General features: G+C 43.1%; 1 protein-coding gene and 1 non-coding gene across 2 annotated transcripts in view; both read right to left on the reverse strand.

Annotated features, from left to right (window-relative positions):
• frem1a (Fras1 related extracellular matrix 1a) overlaps positions 1–23,621 on the reverse strand; it is a 270,213-nt gene that overhangs the window by 78,199 nt on the left and 168,393 nt on the right. Inside the window, exons 18-21 of the mRNA XM_078214133.1 lie at positions 19,215–19,467; positions 14,093–14,287; positions 13,168–13,353; positions 9,869–10,065 (exon numbers count right to left, since the gene is read on the reverse strand). Coding sequence (XP_078070259.1) covers positions 9,869–10,065; positions 13,168–13,353; positions 14,093–14,287; positions 19,215–19,467 — 831 coding nt within the window. The remainder of the gene's footprint in view (positions 1–9,868; positions 10,066–13,167; positions 13,354–14,092; positions 14,288–19,214; positions 19,468–23,621) is intronic.
• On the reverse strand, positions 20,877–21,075 carry LOC144495390 (U2 spliceosomal RNA). The gene has a single exon (XR_013498247.1). It is a non-coding gene; the product is annotated as a U2 spliceosomal RNA (small nuclear RNA).

Here is a 23,621-nt window from a genome sequence, read left to right on the forward strand (position 1 = left end):
GTACGAGGCACCAAAGTCTCGCTGAGTATCCAGCTCTCTCAATTTGCACCCATTCAAGTAATAATCTGTCTTCCTATTATTGCTGCCAAAGTGGATAAGCTTTGGAAGTAAGCAGAAGTAATCACGGTATTTAAAAATGCGCAGCATCCTGATTCACAAAACTACAGGCCAATTTAACACAAATCAGGAAGATAATAATGGAAATCATAAAGAGCTGGAGGCACACATATAGCAATAGCTTAACAGGACTTCCCTTCCTAATAGCACTGTAGGCGTACCATCATCACATGGATTCAATTTCAAGAAGATGGCTCACCAACTTCTCAAGGGCAATTAGAGATGGTCTTGCCAGTGATGCTAACATCATGAAAGACTTTTTTGAAAAGGACACAGCTAGCTTAGACTTAGTTGTGCAAAATCCTGTGTGACAAACTTCCTCAATTTCTTTGAAGTCATTGTAACTAAAATACTAATGGAATTCCCCAAAACGCAATCTATTTGAATTTGTGAAATGCATTATTGACTTACATGAGAGACAAGTAATAAAGTTAAAATCTATAGGAATTCAACTCAGAAAGTGGACTGAATAAGAAGCTACAAAAGATAAGGAGCAGTGAATTCTTAGAATATAGATGTATTGAGTGAAGTATCACAGCAATCAGTACCCGGAAGGGTAGGGGGTTTTAGTTCAGTCGGGCAGCATGGTCAGTGCAGGCTTGGCGGGCCGAAAGGCCTGTTCCTGTGCTGTAATTTTCTTTGCTCTTTTCTTTGTTCTTTGACAGTGGGAGGCGTGGCTGGGGCCTGAATTTGCTGCAGTCGCATTGATCTGTGAAATCTTTTGCTGCTTAGATCTTGGTACTTTTCTCAGTGTTTTGCTTTGTAATTACCTTCAATAGTAATTGATAGTGTTGCAGATTGCACCTTTAATCATTAATAATAGTAATTCATAGTAGTGATCCTGGAAATCAATCTTTCTGCTTAAGTTGTGGATTGACTCCTATCAAAATAGTCCAACTATTCGAAAGCCACAAATCACTACTGTGATTAAAGCAAAAATCAATCCAGAATCCACTGATTCGTAGCACTACAAATTGTTGACACAAATATCTACAAAGGGTTACTGTTGGGGCTAACATGCAACCACTCTGAATTCTCACAGTCTCAAAATGCTTTTGCATCTTCCCACCTGGGCATAATCATGTAGAAGGACTGATGCCTAATGTTAAACTTGCTCCAGATGTAAATTGGGCCATATTTCCATATTCATTCATAACTGATCACAGCTTGCAACAACAGTACCATGGAGTCATGCTGAAGATAAATATGACATTATTTTTTGGCCCCAAAAATGGGACCAAAATAATAATCTGGGCTGCTGCCACCCCAACGTTCCCACCCTCTGTAAACATAACCTTCTCCAAACAACTTATTCTGTTGGTGGCCACCCTGATTCAGCTTTGAAGAGAACTTGCCTTTTTTGTTTGTATACAGAAATTAAGTGCGGTTGAGGCCTTTAAATCACATGGTCCTTTTGACCGCTGGCTACTGTTATCCAAAAGTGAAACAGATTCCGATATCTTTTTGAATATGGCTTATGGAGCAATCAGAAACAGGCTAATTTAAGCATAGAGTGTGGTAGCATAGTCCCTTTAAGGGCCACATGACTTGACCAGACCCTATGAAGTGTTGAGGTGGGAAGCTGAGCCAATCGAGTGCGAGGGCACATATCCCAGGTTGGGGGGATCCTTAGTTAGAGCCAGGAAGAAGTGGTGTATAGTCACTTGGTTTTTCTGTCTGAACCTACTGGTGTAATTGCTTATTTATTCATTGGCAATAAGGCCTTTTGTTACTTAAGCCTCATCAAGTCACCCTCGATTTATTATACTAGCGATAAGAATGGGATGCATCACTGTATGGAGTGGGAGCAATTTTGCCCACAGAATGCAGTAGAAAGACCAATTACCTTTGCATATAGAACATTATCAGACACAGAAAATAGGTGTTCCCAGATTGATAAAGAAAGTCTAGGGGGTCATATATGCAGTCAAAAAGTTTCATCAGTACATTTATGGTCTGCATTTCACAATAGTTTTGGACCACAAGCCATTGCTGGGCTTATTCAGAGAAGATAAGCCAGTGCCACCAATAGGTTCAGTAAGGATGCAGAGGTGGGCTCTCTAATTCACTGCATACCTTTATACTTTTCAGCATCACCCAGGGAGACAGATCAAATGCAGATAAGCTCAGCAGGTTGCCTTTGCCACAGACAGTGGCATCACCATTGATCCCACAAGAGATAGTGCTGGCACTGCATATGATAGAGACTTTGCCGGTCTTAGATAAACACATAAGGATGTGAACAGAAAGAGATCCAGTGTTACCGAAAGTTAAGAAGATGGTGAAGCAAGGGTGGCAATATGAGAAATCTGAGCTGTTTAAACCCCATCAACAAAGGAGGTTGGAGATAACCTGTGAATTTGGGGTATTGTCCTGGGGACTCGGGTTATTGTCCCACCCTTAGGGAGATAAATTTTGTTGCAAGAATTGCATGACCCACATCCGGGACAAAGCAGGATGAAATCATTAGCCAGAAGTTATGTTTGGTGGCTGGGCATCGATAAATAAACAGAAATAATGCTTAGTCAATGCCTTAGTTGTGAAGCTCAACAGGCCTTCTGCTGCCAGCTAATATGAATCCTTGGGAGTGTCCAGGGAGACTCTGAGCAAGAATACATATCAACGTTGCAGGACCATTAATGGCCTATGTGTTACTTAGATTAGTGGACACAACTCTATTTGGTTGGATGTCCAGTTGATTAAGTCCACAATGGCCACTACCACCATTCACAAATTGAGAAAATATTTTGCCACTCATGGCATCCCAGCAGTCTTAGTGTAAGACAATGGCACATCACAGCACATTGGCACAGTGGTTAGCACTGCTGCCTCACAGCACCAGGGACATGGGTTCAATTCTGGCTTCGAGTGACTGTCCGTGCGGAGTCTGCACATTCTCCCTGTATCTGCGTGGGTTTCCTCCAGGTGCTCCAAAGATGTGCCGGTTAGGTTGATTGGCCATGCTAAATTGCATCATAGTGTCAGGGGGATTAGCAGGGTAAATACATGGGGTTAAGGGGATAGGGCCTGGGTGGGATTGTGGTCGGTGCAGACTCGATAGGCTGAATGGCCTCCTTCTGCACTGTAGGGATTCTATGATCATTCACAGCAGAGGAGTTTCTAAGATTTGTAAAATCAAATGGTAATCGTCATGTTTGGTCAACACATTACCACCCAACCTCAGATAAGTTGGCAAACTTTCAAGGCTTCAATGAAGAAACAAGTCAATAGGCCTCTACCCTTGTGTATAACCAGCTTTTTGTTGTCTTACAACACCACACCAAATATGACCATGGGGATCACGCCAGCAGAGCTACTAATGGGACACCGTGTAAGGGCATGTTTGGATTTCATATTTCCAGATTTGGCAGGCAGGGTGGAGATTAGGTAAGCTTCTCAGAAAGAAAATTGCAAATCAAAAGACAGACTACAGAGTTTCCAAGTTGGGGATTTAGTCATGGTCAGAAATTTCACAGCAGGGCTGGCATGGGTGGCTGGTAAGATAGTGAAAAGAACAGGACCGATCTCCGATGTCGTAGGAGGGGTACAAGGTTGTCCAGAAACATGTGGACCAACTGAGGAGGGAAGCATTGTCTGATACAAGGGATCAAATAGGGGACTGACACAGTAAATTTGGATCCATCAGGATTGGTTACAGGGATTCCCGTTGTAAATGTGGAACAGGAGCAACCAGTGGTTTCTTAAATAAGAATACAGCAGATATGAGGAAGATCTCAACCCTGGGTTGATGAGCCTAGCTCAGAATTGAGATGTTCTACCAGAATTCGGAAGTTGCTGGATTGACTAAACTTATGACAAGCTGCCTTGGGGTATTCCTGATATTCCTCTAAAAATTGTTGCTTATGTTAATGGTGTTTTATTTTTGTTTCGTCCTTGGGTGATTTCAGGAGTTGGGGGAATGGAGGAAGGATTGTGGTAGTATGGGCTCTTTAAGGGGGTGTTTCCTAAAGGCCACGTGATCGGGCAAGACCCTATGGAGTGTTGAGATGGGAAGCTGAGTGAATCAAGTGTAAGGGCGCGTATTCTGGATCGGGGAGGGTAGTTCAGTTGGAACCTGGGAGGAGTGTTGTACAGTTGCATAGTTATTCTGTCTGACTCGTTTATTGTAAATACTTATTTATTAATTGGCAATAAAGACTTTTGCTACTTAAGTGTCATCGAGTCACCCTTGATTTATTACAATATGAAACTCCTGGCATGAATAACATACCCTACAATGTAAGATCTATTATGATGTGAGCCCCAGCCATGCTTTTGCTCAAAATTTGAGTTGTACGTGATCCTGCACCAGAACACAAAACAATAGAAGCATCATGAAACGTGGAATGGAGCAGCAGAAAATAATCATTAAGCTGAAAATTAAAGTTTGAGTCAGTGTGAACAGGTGTAATGTTCTGACTTCATGCACTCATCCACTGGGAACACATATTAAAAATCTGGTACAGATTACACAATGTTCCAGTAGTTAATAATAACGATTGGAAAATAATGTACAGTGTGTGCCTGAATTTGTCAGTTGGCAAGGTCAGGATTATAAATCCAGAAATAAATCCAAAAAGGTGAATTTCAGCATCAAATTGCTTCTTGTTCAATACTTTAACTAAGTTAAAGTTGTAGCAATCTTTGAGGAAAATGGAAGAAACTTCTTGTGGTAAACCACTGTCGTGCCTTCGGCACGGTTGAGCTGTATATATTGTTGCCACTGCTGCTCAGGGAGACGAGAGATGAAATTGCTGGGCCTCTGACGGAAATCTTTGTCACTTCTTTGGACACGGGTGAGGTCCCTGAGGATTGGAGGATAGCGAATGTGGTCCCGTTGTTTAAGAAGGGTAGCAGGGATAACCCAGGAAATTATAGGCCGGTGAGCTTGACGTCCGTGGTAGGGAAGTTGTTGGAGAGGATTCTTAGAGACAGGATGTATGTGCATTTAGAACGGAACAATCTCATTAGTGACAGACAGCATGGTTTTGTAAGAGGGAGGTCGTGCCTTACAAATTTGGTGGAGTTTTTTGAGGAAGTGACAAAAACGGTTGATGAAGGAAGGGCCGTGGATGTCGTCTATATGGATTTCAGTAAGGCATTTGACAAAGTCCCACATGGCAGGTTGGTTAAGAAGGTTAAGGCTCATGGGATACTAGGAGAAGTGGCTAGATGGGTGGAGAACTGGCTTGGCCATAGGAGACAGAGGGTAGTGGTCGAAGGGTCTTTTTCCGGCTGGAGGTCTGTGACCAGTGGTGTTCCGCAGGGCTCTGTACTGGGACCTCTGCTATTTGTGATATATATAAATGATTTGGAAGAAGGTGTAACTGGTGTAATCAGCAAGTTTGCAGATGACACAAAGATGGCTGGAATTGCGGATAGCGAAGAGCATTGTCGGGCAATACAGCAGGATATAGATAGGCTGGAAAATTGGGCGGAGAGGTGGCAGATGGAGTTTAATCCGGATAAATGCGAAGTGATGCATTTTGGAAGAAATAATGTAGGGAGGAGTTATACAATAAATGGGAGAGTCATCAGGAGTATAGAAACACAGAGGGACCTAGGTGTGCATGTCCACAAATCCTTGAAGGTGGCAACGCAGGTGGAGAAGGTGGTGAAGAAGGCATATGGTATGCTTGCCTTTATAGGACGGGGTATAGAGTATAAAAGCTGGAGTCTGATGATGCAGCTGTATAGAACGTTGGTTAGGCCACATTTGGAGTACTGTGTCCAGTTCTGGTCGCCTCACTACCAGAAGGACGTGGAGGCATTGGAGAGAGTGCAGAGAAGGTTTACCAGGATGTTGCCTGGTATGGAGGGTCTTAGCTATGAGGAGAGATTGGGTAGACTGGGGTTGTTCTCCTTGGAAAAACGGAGAATGAGGGGAGATCTAATAGAGGTATACAAGATTATGAAGGGTATAGATAGGGTGAACAGTGGGAAGCTTTTTCCCAGGTCGGAGGTGACGATCACGAGGGGTCACGGGCTCAAGGTGAGAGGGGCGAAGTATAACTCAGATATTAGAGGGATGTTTTTTACACAGAGGGTGGTGGGGGCCTGGAATGCGCTGCCAAGTAGGGTGGTGGAGGCAGGCACGCTGACATCGTTTAAGACTTACCTGGATAGTCACATGAGCAGCCTGGGAATGGAGGGATACAAACGATTGGTCTAGTTGGACCAAGGAGCGGCACAGGCTTGGAGGGCCGAAGGGCCTGTTTCCTGTGCTGTACTGTTCTTTTTTCTTTGTACTGTTCGTATATGAGACACTCCCTGACACCTTTAATTCGGCTGCACCTTTAACTGGAGGCTCCGCCCTCAGGGTATAAAGGCTGCAGCCCTCCCCCTCCGGCCTCAGTCGGGAGATCCTCACGCCCAGTATTGTTCTGTTTATTGTCTGTTCCACACTGTTCCTTTTTAGCGAATAAAAGCCTTCTGTTCCTGGCAACATCAGCCTTGTCTATTTATCAGACGCTTCTCTCTAACAATGATTTGACTATTAAATAAAGCTCTGCCAGATCTACTGTAGGAAACTGTTGACCATCCCACCCTGTCAGCTTAATCGTTGTTGCTGCTGAGATCCCATCATATACACTAGATCCATCAGAGAGGCCCAAGGCAGCAATTTTACTCCATTTATATTATGTAGCAATGAAACTGGGTTTAATACTCATGAGGATAAATCATGAAAGCTACAATGAGGAAGACCACATTAAGCTCCAGTATGGTACCTGACAGGTTATTGTCCTCACTATCCTTGGACTGGCGAGCATGGTGATGGGCATTGGCCTGGGCTCTAAATCAGCAATGATAATTACCTTCCAGCCCCCGAAATGTGCACAAGACATCAATGTGGATAAGATCGGAATCTTTCACTATGCCCTTCAGAGTTGACTAACTTCCTGACACTCAGGAATGTATTTTAATCTGGAGGCAAGTTCTGTGTTGTGAGCAAGACCTGGGTGTCCTTATATACCAGTTGCTGAAGGTAAACATGTAGGTGCAGCAGGCAGTATTGTGAGCAATGGTTTTGCGGGGGTGACTTGAAAAAGAGTGCCTTCTGAAAGAGCAGATTTCCTTATTATCCAACTGATTGTAAGGATCAGCAGGACAGGGTGGAGGGGCAGACATGGAAACATAGAAAATGGGAGCAGGAGTAGGCCATTTGGCCAATAAACTATTTGCCTCTTTATTGCCTGCTGCACCTGCATGCTTACCTTCGGCAACTGGTATACAAGGACACCCAGGTCTCGTTGCACATTCCTCTCTCTTAATGTTTAGCCATTCAGGTGTTATTCTGTCTTCTTGTTTTTGCTACCAAAGTGGATAAGCTCACATTTATCCAAATTATACTGCATCTGTCATTTATTTGCCCACTGAAGGATCTCTGCATCCTCCTCTCAGCTTACCCTCCCACCCAGCTTTGTGGCATCTGCAAATTTGGAGATATTACATTTAGTGTCCTCATCTAAATCATTAATATATATCATGAATAGCCGGAGTCCTTGGACTGATCCCTGCGGTACCCAACTAGTCACTGCCTGCCATTTGGAAAAAGGTCCATTTATTCCGGCACTTTGTTTCCTGTCTGCCAACCAGTTTTCTATCCATCTCAATACACTACCCCAATCCCATGAGCTTTAATTTTATATGCTCATCTCCTATGAGGGACTTTTGTCAAAAGCCTTCTGAAAATCCAAATAAACCATATCCACTGGCTCCCCACAATGAACACAATGAATTACATCTTCAAAGAATTCCAGTAGGTTTATCAAGCGCGATTTCCTCTTTGTAAATCCATGTCGACTTTGTCCGATTCTACCACTGTTTACTAAGTACTCTTGCTATACAATCTTTGATAATGGATTCTAGAATGTTCCCCACTACCAATGTCAAGCTATCTGGTCTACAATTCCCTGTTTTCTCGCTACCTCCCGTTTTAAAGGTGAGGTTACATTAGTTACCCTCCAATCCGTAGGGATTGTTCCAAAGCTATTTGAATTTTGGATAACTACTGCCAATGCATCCATTATTTCTCAGGCCACTTCATTAAATACTCTGGGATATAGATTATCAGGTTCTGGGAATTTATCAACCTTCAATCCCATCAATTTCCCCACACTATTTCTCTACTAATATTGATTTCCTTCAGTTCCTCCCTCTCACTAAACCTTATATTCCCCAACATTTCTGATATGTTATTTGTATCCTCCATTGTGAAGACAGAACCAAAGTATGTATTTAGTTGGTCAGCCATTTCTTTGTTCCCCATTATAAATTCTCCTGTTTCTGACTGCAAGTAGGTTCAGAGGAGTTCCAAGTGATTCTGGGGGAAATGGGTGTACCTTCATGGTGTTGGGTGAGGTCCAATGGTGCTCAGAGGAGCAGATGATGAACGGAGGAGGTGGTCAGTGGGGGTAGTTTGATGCGTATAGGTGGGCTCCACTGGTTGTGTGGGGTGGTTTCTCCTCATCCCTGTTTTAAATCTGCTTCCTTTATCCTAAAACTATGACCTTTCATTTTAGATTGCCCCACAAGAGGAAACATCCTCTCTACATCTACACTGTCAATCCCCTTTAGCATCTTGTATAGCTCAATTAGATCTCCCCTCATTCTTCTAAACTCGAGAGAGTTTAGGCCTAAGCTGCTCAATCTCTCTTCACAAGACAAAGCCCTCACCTCTCGACTCAATCTAGTGAACTTTCTCTGAACTGCCTCCAATACAAGTACATCCCTCTTCAAGTAAAGGGACCAAAACTGTGCACAATACTCCAGGTGCGGTCTCACTAATGCCTTGCACAGTTGCAGCAACACTTCCCCATTTTTATACTCCATTCTTTTGGCAATAAATGCCACAATGCCATTTGCCTTCTTCATTATCTGAATACCAGTTTTTATGCACGAGGACAAAACCCCATGCGCTAATGCACTCTGAAGTTTCTCTCCATTTAGATAATAAGTTGCCTTTCTATTTTTCTAACCAAAATGGATAACCTCACACTTATCCACATTAAACTCCATCTGCCAAATTTTGGCCCACTCACCTAACCTATGCATATCAATATGTAAATTGCTTATTTCTTTATCGCAGCTGACTATGCCACCTATTTTAATGTCATTTGCAAATTTGGCTATAGCACCTACTATCCCTCCTTCCAACTCTTTAATAGAGATTGTAAATACTTGGGGCCCGAGGACCGAACCCACTAGTTACATCTTGCCAACCAGAAAAAGACCAATTTATCCCAACTCTCGGTTTTCTGTCAGCTAGCCAGTCCCCTAACCAAGTTAATAAATTACCCCCAATCCTCCTAGCCCACATACAATGCTGCAAAGTAATTTAGATCATGGGGGCGCGTTTGGGTTAGATTGGGTCCCTATTTTGAATTTTTTGCATTTTACTCTCTGATACAATACTGAGCTGCCCATTTTCGAAGGATACAGGCCAGACTTGGATCAAATACAAGAGGGTTTCTGCTACCTATGGGACTATACTGTCAGCATGTGTATTTGTGAGAAGAGACTATGGATAAAGAGGTCTGTTTTTCACTTGAGCGTATAATCTAACCTAGTTGGAACTGAATTATTGGTAGCAAATTAATCTAGGACTGATCTGCCTTGATCCTATTATCACTTACGAACTGACTGGTCTATCATTATGCTAAACAATTAAACGAATCCTCTCCTACATACTCCTTAACACTGTGGTGACAATCCCTTTCATGCAAAGCTGGTATTGTGTTCATCTACTTACAGTGATATTCCTGGCAAGGAAATTTGGAATCTCATCATTTGTAGGTTGGATTATAACATAAAATGGCACCTCCATGGACTGATGCTCCCCATCAGTAACGTACAGCATGAACTGATCTACTGTTGGTTCAATCTGCTGATGTCGAGACTGAACATAGTTGATGTGCAAATCTTTCATGTGCTTCAGGTCAAAGGAATCTAGGAGTAGACAGTGAGAGGAAATGGTTGAACAAGAGTGTTTGTGTACATACATATTATAGACATGGGATATATGTGCATATATAAAACTGATTTCTTAGTCCACTTTTACTAAATGCACAAACTTGATTTTGTTTGCATCTCATGAAGGAGCTACAGTTTGTCTGGATTTTTTTTTGTAACCATGTTCGCCAAAACATTCTCAGATGTGAAGAAAAGTTCATCCTTATTTTGTCATGAGAATGTGCCGGCTCCAATCCAATTTCCCACACCATCCAAGCTTATGGCCTTTTTGAACGAGTTACAATATCTGACTTACCTTCACACCATAATCGAGAAAGATCCCAGGCAGGGTACAAGTAGAGGGTCCTAGAATTCCTTTCGGATTCCCAGCAGGGAGCGGGGGGACAGGGAGAGGTCCCAGTTAAGAGAAAAGAGAGAAGGGAATAGAAAAAAAGGTTCCAAGCAAAAGATGGGGCTTCAGTTGCCAGACTTTTAGAAATCGGGGTTTGAAAGAAGCCCTCATCATCTGAGAAGACAGCACAAGGTTGGTGGCTACAGGTCTTTGTGCCAAAGCTAACTCTTTGGAGTAGTAGTATTCTGCTCAGTATGGCTGAAGCGCTGAGATTGTTCTCGTGAGTCGGTACTTGAGTGCAGATTTGGGAATGCAGGCGAAACAGAATTTTGGAAGATGAAATTGAAATCCTACAAGGTGGGCCACATTGAGGCCCAAGTTAAGTTGGATTGACTCCTGGAGAGAACTCCAAGGTTAGATCTTTGTGGTGTAGTGTGGAATCCCTCATGAGGGAGAGAGAGTTCCTACGAGATTGATTGACTCACAGGCTGGACTTTTACCAGCACGCCCGCCCCGATTCTGGGAGATGGGGAGACTCGGAGAACAGCATTCTCCATCGGCCTTGGGTGGGATCATGCGAACGTTGGGCGGACGTGCTGGTAAAATTCCGCCCACAGTGTATGCTGACATCTGGGTGGGTTGTCGAGATATTCATGGAATCTGCCTTGATCGCATCTGCCATTTATTTTGTAGTGTGGTGTGTCCAACCACAGTTTGCCTGTCAGTTCATATGCAATTCAATTTAACTCTGAATTTTAGAATATAAAATAGATGTTGTAAATTTTTTTATCTTTCTGACCTTGTATAATGAAGTCTAGTTTCGGGATCTTGTGGCTTTATTCGCTTAACGTATGTTTTCAATATCAACCTTTTTTTTAACTTTAAACAACAAGTTACTGGCCCTAACTGGATTGTACCAAACATTTGGAAGCTGGTCCATGATCACAACAAATGGGATTACCAGTTTCTCAAGTGGTCAGCAGTTTTGTGTCATGGGTTCATCAGGCACTGGGTTAGATTATGGAAACTTGGTTTATGTGGGTTCCTTGCAACCAGTAAAGCGTTTAGTGGAAGCAATAGGATAAAGCCTAAAAATGGGAGAAGGAATTGCAATGCATGATTAAACCATGCCTGTTGATTGTGACTCATGCTATTGCGAATTTTAATAATAGCAGCATGCAGCCATTCAGAATTGCATTTAGCACTACCCAGCATGACTCTGCAAGGATCCTAAGTTTGTGTGAGCACCTCTAAAAAACAACCTGCATCTCTTGAAAGGGAGGGACATTCTTACTGTGGAAATGCTTGGGAAGAGAGTCTGATTTGTAAGATGACTTGGCCCAATAGGGAAGAGAGCATTATCCAAAGCTCTCTGATGCAATACTATCTGCTGCAGAAGTTGGACAGGAAGCAAAAGGAATCTCCTATCCAAAGGGGTCTGCCTCCAGACAGACAGGGGGAGTGAATAGTTGCGCAAGCAGTCAGCACTGATTCAGTACCCAACCTCCCAACCCATCCTACTCTTCCAATGACCATTTGATCCCATCACCCACCATAACCCTCCACGATAACTCCACACTCCCATCCCACACACTTACCTTATACACTCAACTTTTCCCTGGCTTCTCAGAATGACTGGACCTTATGACTTACTTGCTCTACAGCAGTTAATGCCCTAAAAAAGCTTTCCTTTACTCCCACCGCAAGGGCAGCACAGTGGTTAGCACTGCTGCCTCACAGCACCAGGGACCCAGGTTCGGTCCCAGCCTTGGTCGCTGTCTGTGTGGAGTTTGCATTTTCTCCCCGTGTCTTGGTGGGTTTCCTCTGGGTGCTCCAGTTTTCTCCCACAGTCCAAAGATGTGCGGATTAGGTTCATTGGCCATGCTAAAATTGACCCGAGTGTGAGGGGAATTAGCAGGGTAAATGTATTGGGTTACAGGAATAGGGCTTGGGTGGGATTGTGGTCGGTACAAACTCCACGGGCTGAATGGTCTCCTTCTCTACTGTAGGGATTCTATGATTCACTGCTGCCTTAGCTAAATGTGGAATCTGGTACACTACTATTCTTAGCCAGCCGATGTGAGAAGGTCGGGCGAGGTAAGATCTGACTGTAATTACCAGTCCGTGGAGGTTCTGGCCCATTGCCTTCACTGAGAAGCAAGCCCATTTTTTTCGTTTACGGAATGGTATGATGGCACAGTGATTAGCACTGCTGCCTCACAGCTTCATGGACCCAACTTCTATTCCGGTCTTAGGTTACTGTCTGTGTGAAGTTTGCACATTCTCCTCGTGTCTGCGTGGGTTTCCTCTGGTGCGCCGGTTTCCTCCCATGGTCCAAAGATGTACAGGTTAGGTGGATTAGCCATGGTAAATGCACAGGGTTACTGGATAGGGTGGAGGGGAGGGCCTGGGTGAGATGTTCTTTTGGAGAGTCGGTGCAGAACTGATGGGCCAGATGGCCTCTTTTTGCACCATAGGGATCCTATGGTTCTTTGGAGAAAGAAGAATCATGCCATACTTTCTTTTCCTGAGCTATTTCTGGAAGTTAATGGAACTTTTGTAATGATGAGTGTTACCATCAAAGTAATGGAAAAATAGACTTTTGCTGAACATTTTTTGTCATGAATATGGCCCCCAATAAGTTCATTTAGACATTAACCTTTTGTAGTCATTGGAAATACAGAAATACGTTTATAAAATATTCCATGTAGATTGGAGAATTCAGCAAGATTTCAGTTTGATATTACCTATGCTGATGCCCATATTGCTCTTCTCATAGCCTGGTGAAGGTAATGTGTTCTCTATGTATCCAAACTGGGGTGGAGACCACAGAACAAAGGTCAGTTCATCAATGTCACTATCAGGGTCACCAGCACACAAATGGTCAACTGTGATGGCAGCTGATGAGCCCTCTTCAACAATAAATGTTTCACCTGGAATGAGACAGAATCAGATGGGAATGAATTTCATTTGAAATTAGTGAAAAACGATATCTATTATTCATTCTAAGATAACTTCAGTTTATTATTAAAGCACTGTGTGTATGAGAATGGATTTTATTTTACATAGTGAGTGAGTGAGTGAGTGAGTGAGTGAGTGAGTGAGTGGGTGGGTGGGTGAGTGGGTGAGTGAGTGAGTGAGTGGGTGAGTGAGTGAGTGGGTGAGTGGGTGAGTGAGTGGGTGAGTGAGTGGGTGAGTGAGTGGGTGAGTGAGTGGGTGAGTGAGTGGGTGAGTGAGTGGGTGAGTGAGTGGGTGAGTGAGTGGGTGAGTGAGTGGGTGAGTGAGTGGGTGAGTGAGTGGGTGAGTGAGTGGGTGAGTGAGTGGGTGAGTGAGTGGGTGAGTGAGTGGGTGAGTGAAAAAACAAAAGGGGCAGCATGGACAAGTTGGGCCAAAGGGCCTGTTTCCATGCTGTAAACCTCTATGACTCTATGACTATGTCATACAACTTGTTGAATCTCTGGTTGGAAGGAGTGTTCTGCATAATTATTCTCAAAAGTAAGAAATTCAGTTAAATATTGATCCTTCCTCTCATCCTCGTTCAAACCTGGCCATCTCACAATATTATTCCCCTTCACTATACCTCCAACCCCAACAACACTGGAACCATCAAGTCTGCAGTTTTCAAATGAACATAAGCCAGTATAAAATCATCATTGTTTGTTGTTTTCTTACCAATGATAATTCTTGGTGGCTGATTGTTGATGGGCATTACAGTAATGTTGAGATCATAAACGGGGAGAGATTCGTGCATCGGTAATGGAGGGGGTAGTGGTTCCTCTTGGCAGCAACCTTCTACTGTATGTCCATCCCAATCCGAGATAACAAACGTAATGATGTCAAAACAGGGTGCTAAACCCACCTCACCACCTGAGAAAAGGGAGAATTCAAACAACAAAAGTCATTGCTCAAATAAAATAATTCGTCAAGATTTTAGTCTTAAATTAACAGCGGTAGTTCAAATCACAATTGGTCTACAACTAATAATTGAGTGTGAGTAGTCCATTTTCCCTCATCTGTTAATTGTTTGCCCCTTGAGAAGGGATTCCGTTGGGCTGCAGTTTCATGAAAACTGAGTGCTTCCCAATATTTCAAGTGACATTAGCAACCAAGTTCATCTTGGAGCCATCACCCAATCCTATTCTTACCCAACATTTTTCTGCAAGGCTAATAATCGGGAGCTGAAAACCTGTGTGATTTTACCAAATATCAAGGGGCATCTTCTTTCTCTCTGGTGGAGACTGATTAACTCAGTGGAAAGTAATAAACCTTCTGGTCAATTTTACTTCGCCTTTTCTTTCATCCACCATTAATTTGCTTTGTCAAAGATAAATTGCGCAATTCACCCGAATCGGCTCTAAGTGCCCACACTAGCAAGAAAACTGAAGTGCTTCCCCTTGGCGGTAGCAGTGCCAGTCAGATGGAATTTACTCACCTTAGCCATTTAAATTTATGCAGAGCATGAAACATACCAGCTTGGCTGTTCAGAGATCCTTTTTAAAGGATGTCATGATCTCTGCACTGACAGATAGGGCGCTCTCACACCAAGCAGGCATGAGGGTGACCTGACCCCGCCCCTCTCCCATGCCAGAAGCCATTGCAGCCCTCATCCACCACTCTCCCAGATGGAACCCCCCTTAGGATTCCCCCTCAGGATCCTCCTTCAGGATCCCCAGTGCCATCCTTGCACTGGCTCTTGGCAGCCTGGCAGTGACGTCCTGACCTAGAACCTTATACTCAGAGGGTTGGGGTCAAAGAGGTAAGTCAAGTGCCCATGTGCCTTCTGATGCTGCTAGGCTGCAGAAGGAGATTCCCCCAAGGGTCCTGGGTTGGACGGGCTAAGGATGGGTGCAAGGTGTTGGCCTTGGCACTCTCCCCTGGGATGGGAGTGTAGTAGCTAGTCTGTCCCTTCTAGCCCTGGGAAACCTGAACATCACTCTTGGCATGCTGATTTCAGGCACCTCTTCAGCCTTCATTCTGGCCTGTGGACTGTGAAAAATTTGGTTTTGAAGTTGGAAACTTCACAAGCAGCTAAGTGCTCTCAGTTCCTGCCTGCCAGGTATCCAGGAGGCATGGAGATTAAAGCGATCAGGCCACTCTGAACTTTTCACGGTCCACAGACCAGAATGAAGACTTTGACCAGAGAGATGCCTGAAATCAGCATGTGAAGATTGATGTTCAGGTTTTCCAGGACGAGAAGGGGCAGTCTAGCCAGTAGGCCCCCATCCTGGGGTTGAGTGCCAAGGTCAACCTCTTGCCCCCAGCCTTAACCCACCCAACCCAGGACCCTTGGGGAACCTCCCTCTGCAGCCTGGCATCGTCAGAGGGGCACATGGGCATTGTACTTACCTCCTTGACCCCTTCGAGGTATAACAGGCCAGGTACATGCTGGTCATGACAAGCAGCAAAGCCTACCCGGTGCAGTACCTCCTGGTGGGAGAGTATTGACTCAGGCATAAAGCACACCAACGGCATTTAAATCAACACTTTTGCATCATCAAGTTCCAGCCCGCTATGGTTGGGAACCTGATTGGGGCCGGCCAGGCAAATCAGAAATGATTTGACACCCGGCGATAATCCCGTTTTAGTTTGGGCGTCCTATTCCACAGGCCATTGGGATTTCCACTGGCAGCGAATGGGGCTGGTGAATCCCCCGGCCCCAAAGGCTATACTACAACATGTTTTAGATAGTTTTGCAAGACAATATAAATTGAATTACTTCAGAACAAACAGATCCATAGATTTTTCTTTAAATATCTAACCCAAAGACAAGGGATCTGCAGGATCATTGGTCCAAGGAGGAACAAGACTTCAGAGGAAAACTAAAGGAAAAAAGAACCAGGGAGTAGAAGGAAGAAGTGGTTATTGAAAACAATTTAAAGGGGAGAAGGTAAATGGAGGTGGGGGGGGGGGGGGGGGGGGGGTAACCTTATGGCAGAAAAAGGGGCCTGGAACAAATCCAGAGTCTTTTACAATTAAAATTGGCTGCCTCCAGGGAGTAAATGGCTTTTATTGTTAACTTTATCAGAGCCTATTTCCTGACATCAACAATGCTGCTCTGTCAGATTTTCAAACTTGTCAACATAAGAAAGTCAGAACATATTCCTGATATGAAAGCTTTTTATTTGCAATACTAAAGAAGTGCTGAGTGTGCATTATACAAGAATCTGAAAAAAATCCACAAAAGGCAGAATGTAGCTCAGGAAGTCATTTGGAGCAGTTTCAATTTCCAAAATGTGATGTGTCATATCAAATCTATCCGTCATGATTTCCTGTAAGTTTCCATTACTTGTCAGTAATGTACAGTTCCTTACAGTATCTTGAGATATGGATTAGTGTTGACTCATGTCTGCTCCTCAGCTTGTACAAATGGATTTAAAAATATAAAACATCTGAAAGAAGCAGACATAAAAATTCATAGGTGTTCGCTAATCGGAATGAAGGGAAATTAAAAGCAGATGCAAGCTAATCAACACTTCAAATCTGCTCCACCATGTAATTAGACCATGGCTGATATGAGGATTTGCACAGTAACTTCATTGCAGTGTTAATGGAAGCCTAATTGTGACACTAATAAAAATAAATAAATTTCCTTGCCTTTAATCCATATCCTTTAATACCTTTACTCAACAAAATATACATCCATCTTAAGATAAAAGCAAAATACTACGGATGCTGGAATCTGAAACAAAAACAGAAAATACTGGAAAATCTCAGCAGGTCTGACAGCATCTGTGGGGGGAGAATAGAACCAACGTTTTGAGTCTAGATGACGAAAGATAATCTAGACTTGAAACGTCGGCTCTATTCTCTCCCCACAGATGCTGTCAAACTTGTTGAGATTTTCCAGCATTTTCTGTGTATATATCCATCCTAGTTTTGAAAACTCCAATTATCCTAATATCCACTGTCATTTGGCGGAGGGAGTTCACTTTTCTATAACCCCTTATTCAGAACAAAGTGCTTCCAGATTTCATTTATAAATGGGCTGACTTTCATTTTAGGAAATCTATGCTTGTTCTTGATTTGCTCGGCAGTTGATTTGCTCACCAGAGGAAATACCTCCTCATGTCTACAAGATCAAACACCTTTAACATTTTGAACACCTCACATCTGATCGATGCAGTCTTGATTGGCCGAAGGGGCTTTTCTGCGCTGTATGACTCTATGATCACCCCACTCTATATATAATTTTCTGTTTTGGGTTATTTAACCCTCTAAACCCTTCCAATGGTACTGTTAAAATAACTTGGAAGCACTTGACAGTTGCAGTGCTGTCATATAAAATGCAGAATTTGACAGAAACATATAAATGTAGAAAACCTATGGCACAAAAGAATGTACCCAGCCCATTGTGACTGTACTAGAGAGAAAAGAGTTATCCAACCTGAAGAAAGGTCACAGGCCTGAAACATTGGGCTGAACATCCACTCCTGAGGTGATTGGTTTGAGTCAGGAAATTTCCTGGCTTGGCTCACCCATCTCAGGATAAAGTGCCCTGATTTACGCTATGGGTAGGGCATGGGTGTTTAATGAAGCCGGGCCTGTTGTTCCTGGATGCAGATTGTTGTCGGCTACAGGAGCTGCTGAGTGACAAGGTAGGCTGAATAAAAGGCCTGCTTCTGTTCTCAAATCTCTGTCACAGGAAGGCTTTTATTAATCTTTAAAGATTTGAGGATTTAGATCACTTGACAGTTCTACATACTTACGATTCCCGTGGTGGGTGGAATAGGAAAATCCCCCCCTTCAAGAGTATTTGCATTTCCTCCATAAATAGTGACTCGCACACTGCAAGATAAGGCCCTTGCTGCAGTGAAAATAGGGTCTGTTTGAACTCAGCAGTGAGTTCAAATGGCCGCGTTGAATTTGGGTTTCCCTCACGAGTCATACCCCACTCTTTTTCACCAGTGAAAATGGAATCTGTCGGGAAGGACTCCTAGATCCTGGTCCAGTCTGCCAATTTTAAAGATCCATGGAGTTTCCAAGACCAGAATCCAGCCCCTGAGCTCTGCTTCTCTACCCATAAGGACTTAGTTCTCCAAGACCCAACTGGAAAGAGCCTTCCAGTCACAAAATCACCTGTTGACCTTTGCTTTGCCGCTTGCACTTTTCCTGACCTCAGGATGTTCCAAAATATTTTATGGTCAATTAATTACTTTTCAAGTATAGTCACCATTATCACTATAATTGAAATATCATAGAATCATAGAATCCCTACAGTGCAGAAGGAGGCCATTCAGCTCATCGAGTCTGCAACCGACCACAATCCCACCCAGCCCCTATCTCCGTAGTCCCATATATTTGCCCTGTTAGCCTCCCTGACACTAAGGGGCAATTTAGCATGGTCAATCAACCTAATCCGCACATCTTTGGACTTTGGGAGGAAACCAGACCACCCGGAGGAAACCCATGCAGACACAGGGAGAACATGCAAACTCCACACAGATGGTGACCCAAGATCAGAATCGAACTCAGGTCCCTGGCATCGAGAGGCAGCAGTGCTAACCACTGTGCCACCTTGCCGCCCGTACTTGAACTAAGTGGAAATACGGTAGCCAATTGTGAAGAGTAAGGTCCAACAAACAGCAATGAGGCAACTACGAAGTAATTTGTTTTGGTGATTATAGTCAGGGAATAAATATTAGCCAGAGCATGAGGGATTCCAAGCCCAAGGGACCTTTTATATCCACCAGAAAGAGCAAACGGGCCTTGGTTTAATGACTCATTTGAAAGACATTGAACAGTTGTAGCCATGTGTTAAGATGACACCAGCATTAAATAAGGGTCAACTGCTTACCAGTGTGTATGTATGTCACTATTCCAGCAATGATATCAGCCTGAGAAAAGTGGTCAATAATCTGGTTGTCTTTCTGTACGACCCCATGAAATGGTTGCCGTGCAATCATGAACATCAGCTTATCATCATCGCTATCAATGTCAGTGGCATAGAGATTTTCTGCTGTAATGGTGACTTTTTCTCCTTCAAGGCAATACAACATGGGGTTCAGACCAGGCTTCATTGCTGGAGGTTCATCATTCACTGGTGATATCTGAAGTAGAAACACACAAAGTTAAGAATATCTGTAATAGAAATATCTGTCTACTAATCTCTTGTGCATGACGTTGGGAACAGGATTAAAATTCACAAGGAGCCAATGTTTTTGTCAAAAAATGTCCATCACCAAATATCAAATAAGACCATAAGACATAGGGGCGGAAGTAAGGCCATTCGGCCCATCGAGTCCACTCCACCATTCAATCATGGTTGATTTCAACTCCATTTACCTGCTCTCTCCCCATAGCCCTTAATTCCTATAAGACCATAAGACATAGGGGCGGAAGTAAGGCCATTCGGCTATTGCATCCAACAAATGCTATGTTAAACACTTTGGGTAGATCTTGACTTTATTGTAAAATGACATGGAGGTGCCGGAGTTGAACTGGGGTGGGCACAGTAAGAAGTCTCACAACACCAGGTTAAAGTCCAACAGGTTTATTTGGACTCATGAGCTTTCGGAGCACTGCTCCTTCAATGATGCAGTGCTCCGAAAGCTCATGATTCCAAATAAGCCTGTTGGATTTTAACCTGGTATTGTGAGACTTCTTATTATTGTAAAATGAGGGACGAGTTGGCAGATCTTTTTACACCTTTCCAATATTTGTTCTAATTAACTTTAAAGTAATACATTCTATTGCTTTACACTAACAATCTGAGAGAACTTGCTGGTTATGTGCATTGGCCATGCTAAATTCTCCCTCAGTGTACCCAAATAGGCACCAGAGTGTGGTGACTAGAGGATTTGACAGTAACTTCATTGTAGTGTTAACAGAAGCTTACTTGTGGCACTGATAAGATAAACTTCAAACTATCATGCAAAACATGTTCAACCCCATTGAACACTCGAGATTCTAGTCTGATTGGTAATTATTTTTAATCTTAAAATTTTAAAGTTTAAAGTTTAAGTTTAAAGTTTATCTTAGTGTCACAAGTGGGATTACATTAAGACTGCCATGAAATTATTGTGAAAATCCCCTGGTTTGCACACTCTGGCATCTGTTTGGGTACACTGAGGAAGAATTTAGCATGGCCAATGCATCTAACTTGCACGCCTTTCGGATTGTGGGAGGAAACTGGAGCACCTGGAGGAAACCCATGCAGACACGGGGAGAATGTGCAGATTCCTCTCCACAGACAGTGACCCAAGCCCAGAATTGAACCGGGTCCATGGTACTGTATGGCAGCAGTCCTGACTATTGAATGACATTGAGATTTCCAGTACTATGAGATCACCATTCAAGTCAATTAGTCTGGAACAGGCCACTGCCTACAGGATCATTAGAGGGAACAGATTTTTTAAAAATTCCAATTCAATCAAATCAAGTCCAATTCAGAGTCTCAACAAGTGAGACATTCCCAATCCAAGCTGACAAGACAGGGCTCTCACCTCCTGTCTTGGGCTTGATCTACATGATCCAAGCTGATTGGAGTAGGCATTGCACCTCCTCCAAGGCTTGATCTTGTTTGCATCTTAGCCAAAAGGCCAAGATGCCGCTTTTAAAAATTGCTTCAAATGAAGCTAAAATGTAACCTAACTACTTCAACCAAGTACAGCATGTCAATACTTCACTTGATCTTAACCAGAAGGCTGAGAAGCGATGAGAGGGAACAGATTTTTTAAAATTCCAATTCAATCAAATCAAGTCCAATTCAGAGTCTCCACAAGTGAGGCATTCCCATCCAAGCTGACAAGACAGGGTTCTCACCTCCTGTCTAGGGCTTGATCTACATGATCCAAGCTGATTGGAGTAGGCCTTGCACCTCCTCCAAGGCTTGATCTCATTTGCATCTTAGCCAAAAGGCCAAGATGCCGCTTTTAAAAATTGCTTCAAATGAAGCTAAAATGTAACCTAATGACTTCAACCAAGTACAGCATGTCGATACTACACTTGACCTTAGCCAAAAGGATACTCTGGAGAATAGTACTCATCAATTATTTTGTTGTAATAATGGGGAAACATTGGCGAGAATGTGCACCTTTTCATCAATGTGAACTGTGGAAATTCCTTGTGTATTGCTACTTAAGATCCCATAAAACTTTGGAATGGAGCTCTTTGCATTTGTTTTAGTCATATACCTATATACCTATGTTTGACTTTCTCTCCCTGGATGTGGCTTGCCAGTTTACTATGCTGTGGCCCTAATTATGTCTGCCAAATTAGCATAGACGTTGTAAGGATTGTTCGCCTTAGTACAGTGAAGGTTCTGGAGAAGTTGAATAAAGGTGTTTCTGATCATGAAGAATTTTCAACGTGGAAGTAAGGAGAAAATCCTTCCATTGACAGGAGAGCTAGCAATCTGAGGACTTAAATTTAAGAACATTGGGTGGGATATTTCTCCCACTCCACTGCATGTTACGCAATGACAGGAGGCAGCACGCGCTCGCTGGTGGTGAGCTTATAGTCCTGCCATTGTCAATGGGGTTTTCTGTTGAAATCACCCCTCATCACTCAAAAACCCACAGTAGGAGTGCATCGTCAGCGGGACCAAAAACAGTGTGAACGGGAACAAGATTTTGGCATTTGCAACAGGAAACAGATGGCTGTATGTGATCGATATAGGCGGCACAGTGGCACAGTCATTAGCACTGCTGCCTCACAGTGCCATTTTCTCCGTGTCTGGCAGGACCAAAAGATCTGCCACCAGTGAGCGCGTGCTCCCTCCTGCCATTGTGTAACATGCAGTGGAGTGGGAGAAATATCCCGCCCAATGTTCTTAAATTTGAGTCCTCGGATTTCTTCCCACAGTCCGAAATCTGGTTAGGTGCATTAGCCATGCTGAATTCTCCCTCAGTGCACCCCAACAGTGTAGGCAACGAGAAGATGTTCACAGTAACTTCATTGCAGTGTTAATGTAAGCCTACTTGTGACACTAATAAATAAACGTATTTGTATTTTTGGATATTAAAAATAAGACATGGCTTTCGTTGAGTTTAATTTTTTGTTTTGATGTAAGAAACGGTAAAAACTTTAGCTAGATTCATGATTAACAAAGGTGCTTGTATGCGTGGGGATTTTAGTTTCACTTCAATTTGCACCTGCATTGTGATTAAAGGGTTTACGACATGAAAACAAAGAAATGTTAAAGAAAGATTAGTCTGTTGCTTAGCAACTGGGGCCACTTTCGGTTAGAAATCATTTCTGAGTTTAATGTTAAGTTGGACCCAGTAGTAGTTGGAACTAGGTAGTTGGAGAGAAAGCAGCTCTCACAGAATCTTCCAGAAGCAGAGAGGTAGAACAATAGAATAATGGGAATAAAGCAAGTTGCAGAAGTTAAATAATAACTTTAGAAACCATGGAACAAAAGAGATATCTCAGGAAGACTGAAGTCAAAGCAGTAAAAGGAACTGGATTTTGTACAAGGTACTGTTCACTGAAGTTAAAGAAGTAGAGAGAGTCTCCTAATTAAAGATAGAGCGGAACTATACAGACCTGGTGAATTTGGTTGAAGGGAAGCCAGATATCTGAAATAATCCTCAGGTTGGTGACCTTAGTACATCCTGTGAAACATTGGTGCTCAATCGGCATGGCTGGGTATCTGAGAGTTTGAGTGGGAGCTTGAATGCAAGTGGAACTTCAAGGCAGAGGAATAGTAAAAGGAGTGATTGAAATCCTGGAAGTGGATTATTGGTGCCTGAAGAAAGATATTGTTTGAGAGAAGATTATAAGGTGTGTTGCTCGCGAGTGGAGTTAGGAAACACCCGTGCCAAAACTGGAGTTCCAGAGAGACCATTTGGCTCACAGTGTGATAAGCATTTGGAAGGATTTAATGAGAAATCCACGGAAGTTGTATTGGGTGGCATCTGCCACTCACTTTCAGAGTGGGGTGTGTCTGACCATAGTTGGTTTATTGGTTTAAGGAACTGTGTACTTACTGAGAACAATGTAGTATAAGATATGTTCTGTAACATGTGTTCTCCTTAAAAATATGTGCATGCTTGTACAGGATACAGGAGGGATGGAAGGATATTGTATTATAGTCAGTCTTTTGAAGTTTAGTAAATGTTTTATTATTTTACAAAAAGCAGTCTTGTGACTCTGTTCATCTGTATAAAAAAAAGTTATGGCCTACTAAGCCAGGGTTCCATCCAGTTCTAATGGGATCATAACAATTGGCAAAAAAGACTGGAGAAATGAAGAGAATTTA

This window comes from Mustelus asterias, chromosome 6 (assembly GCF_964213995.1).
Source record: "Mustelus asterias chromosome 6, sMusAst1.hap1.1, whole genome shotgun sequence".
Taxonomy (NCBI): domain Eukaryota; kingdom Metazoa; phylum Chordata; class Chondrichthyes; order Carcharhiniformes; family Triakidae; genus Mustelus; species Mustelus asterias.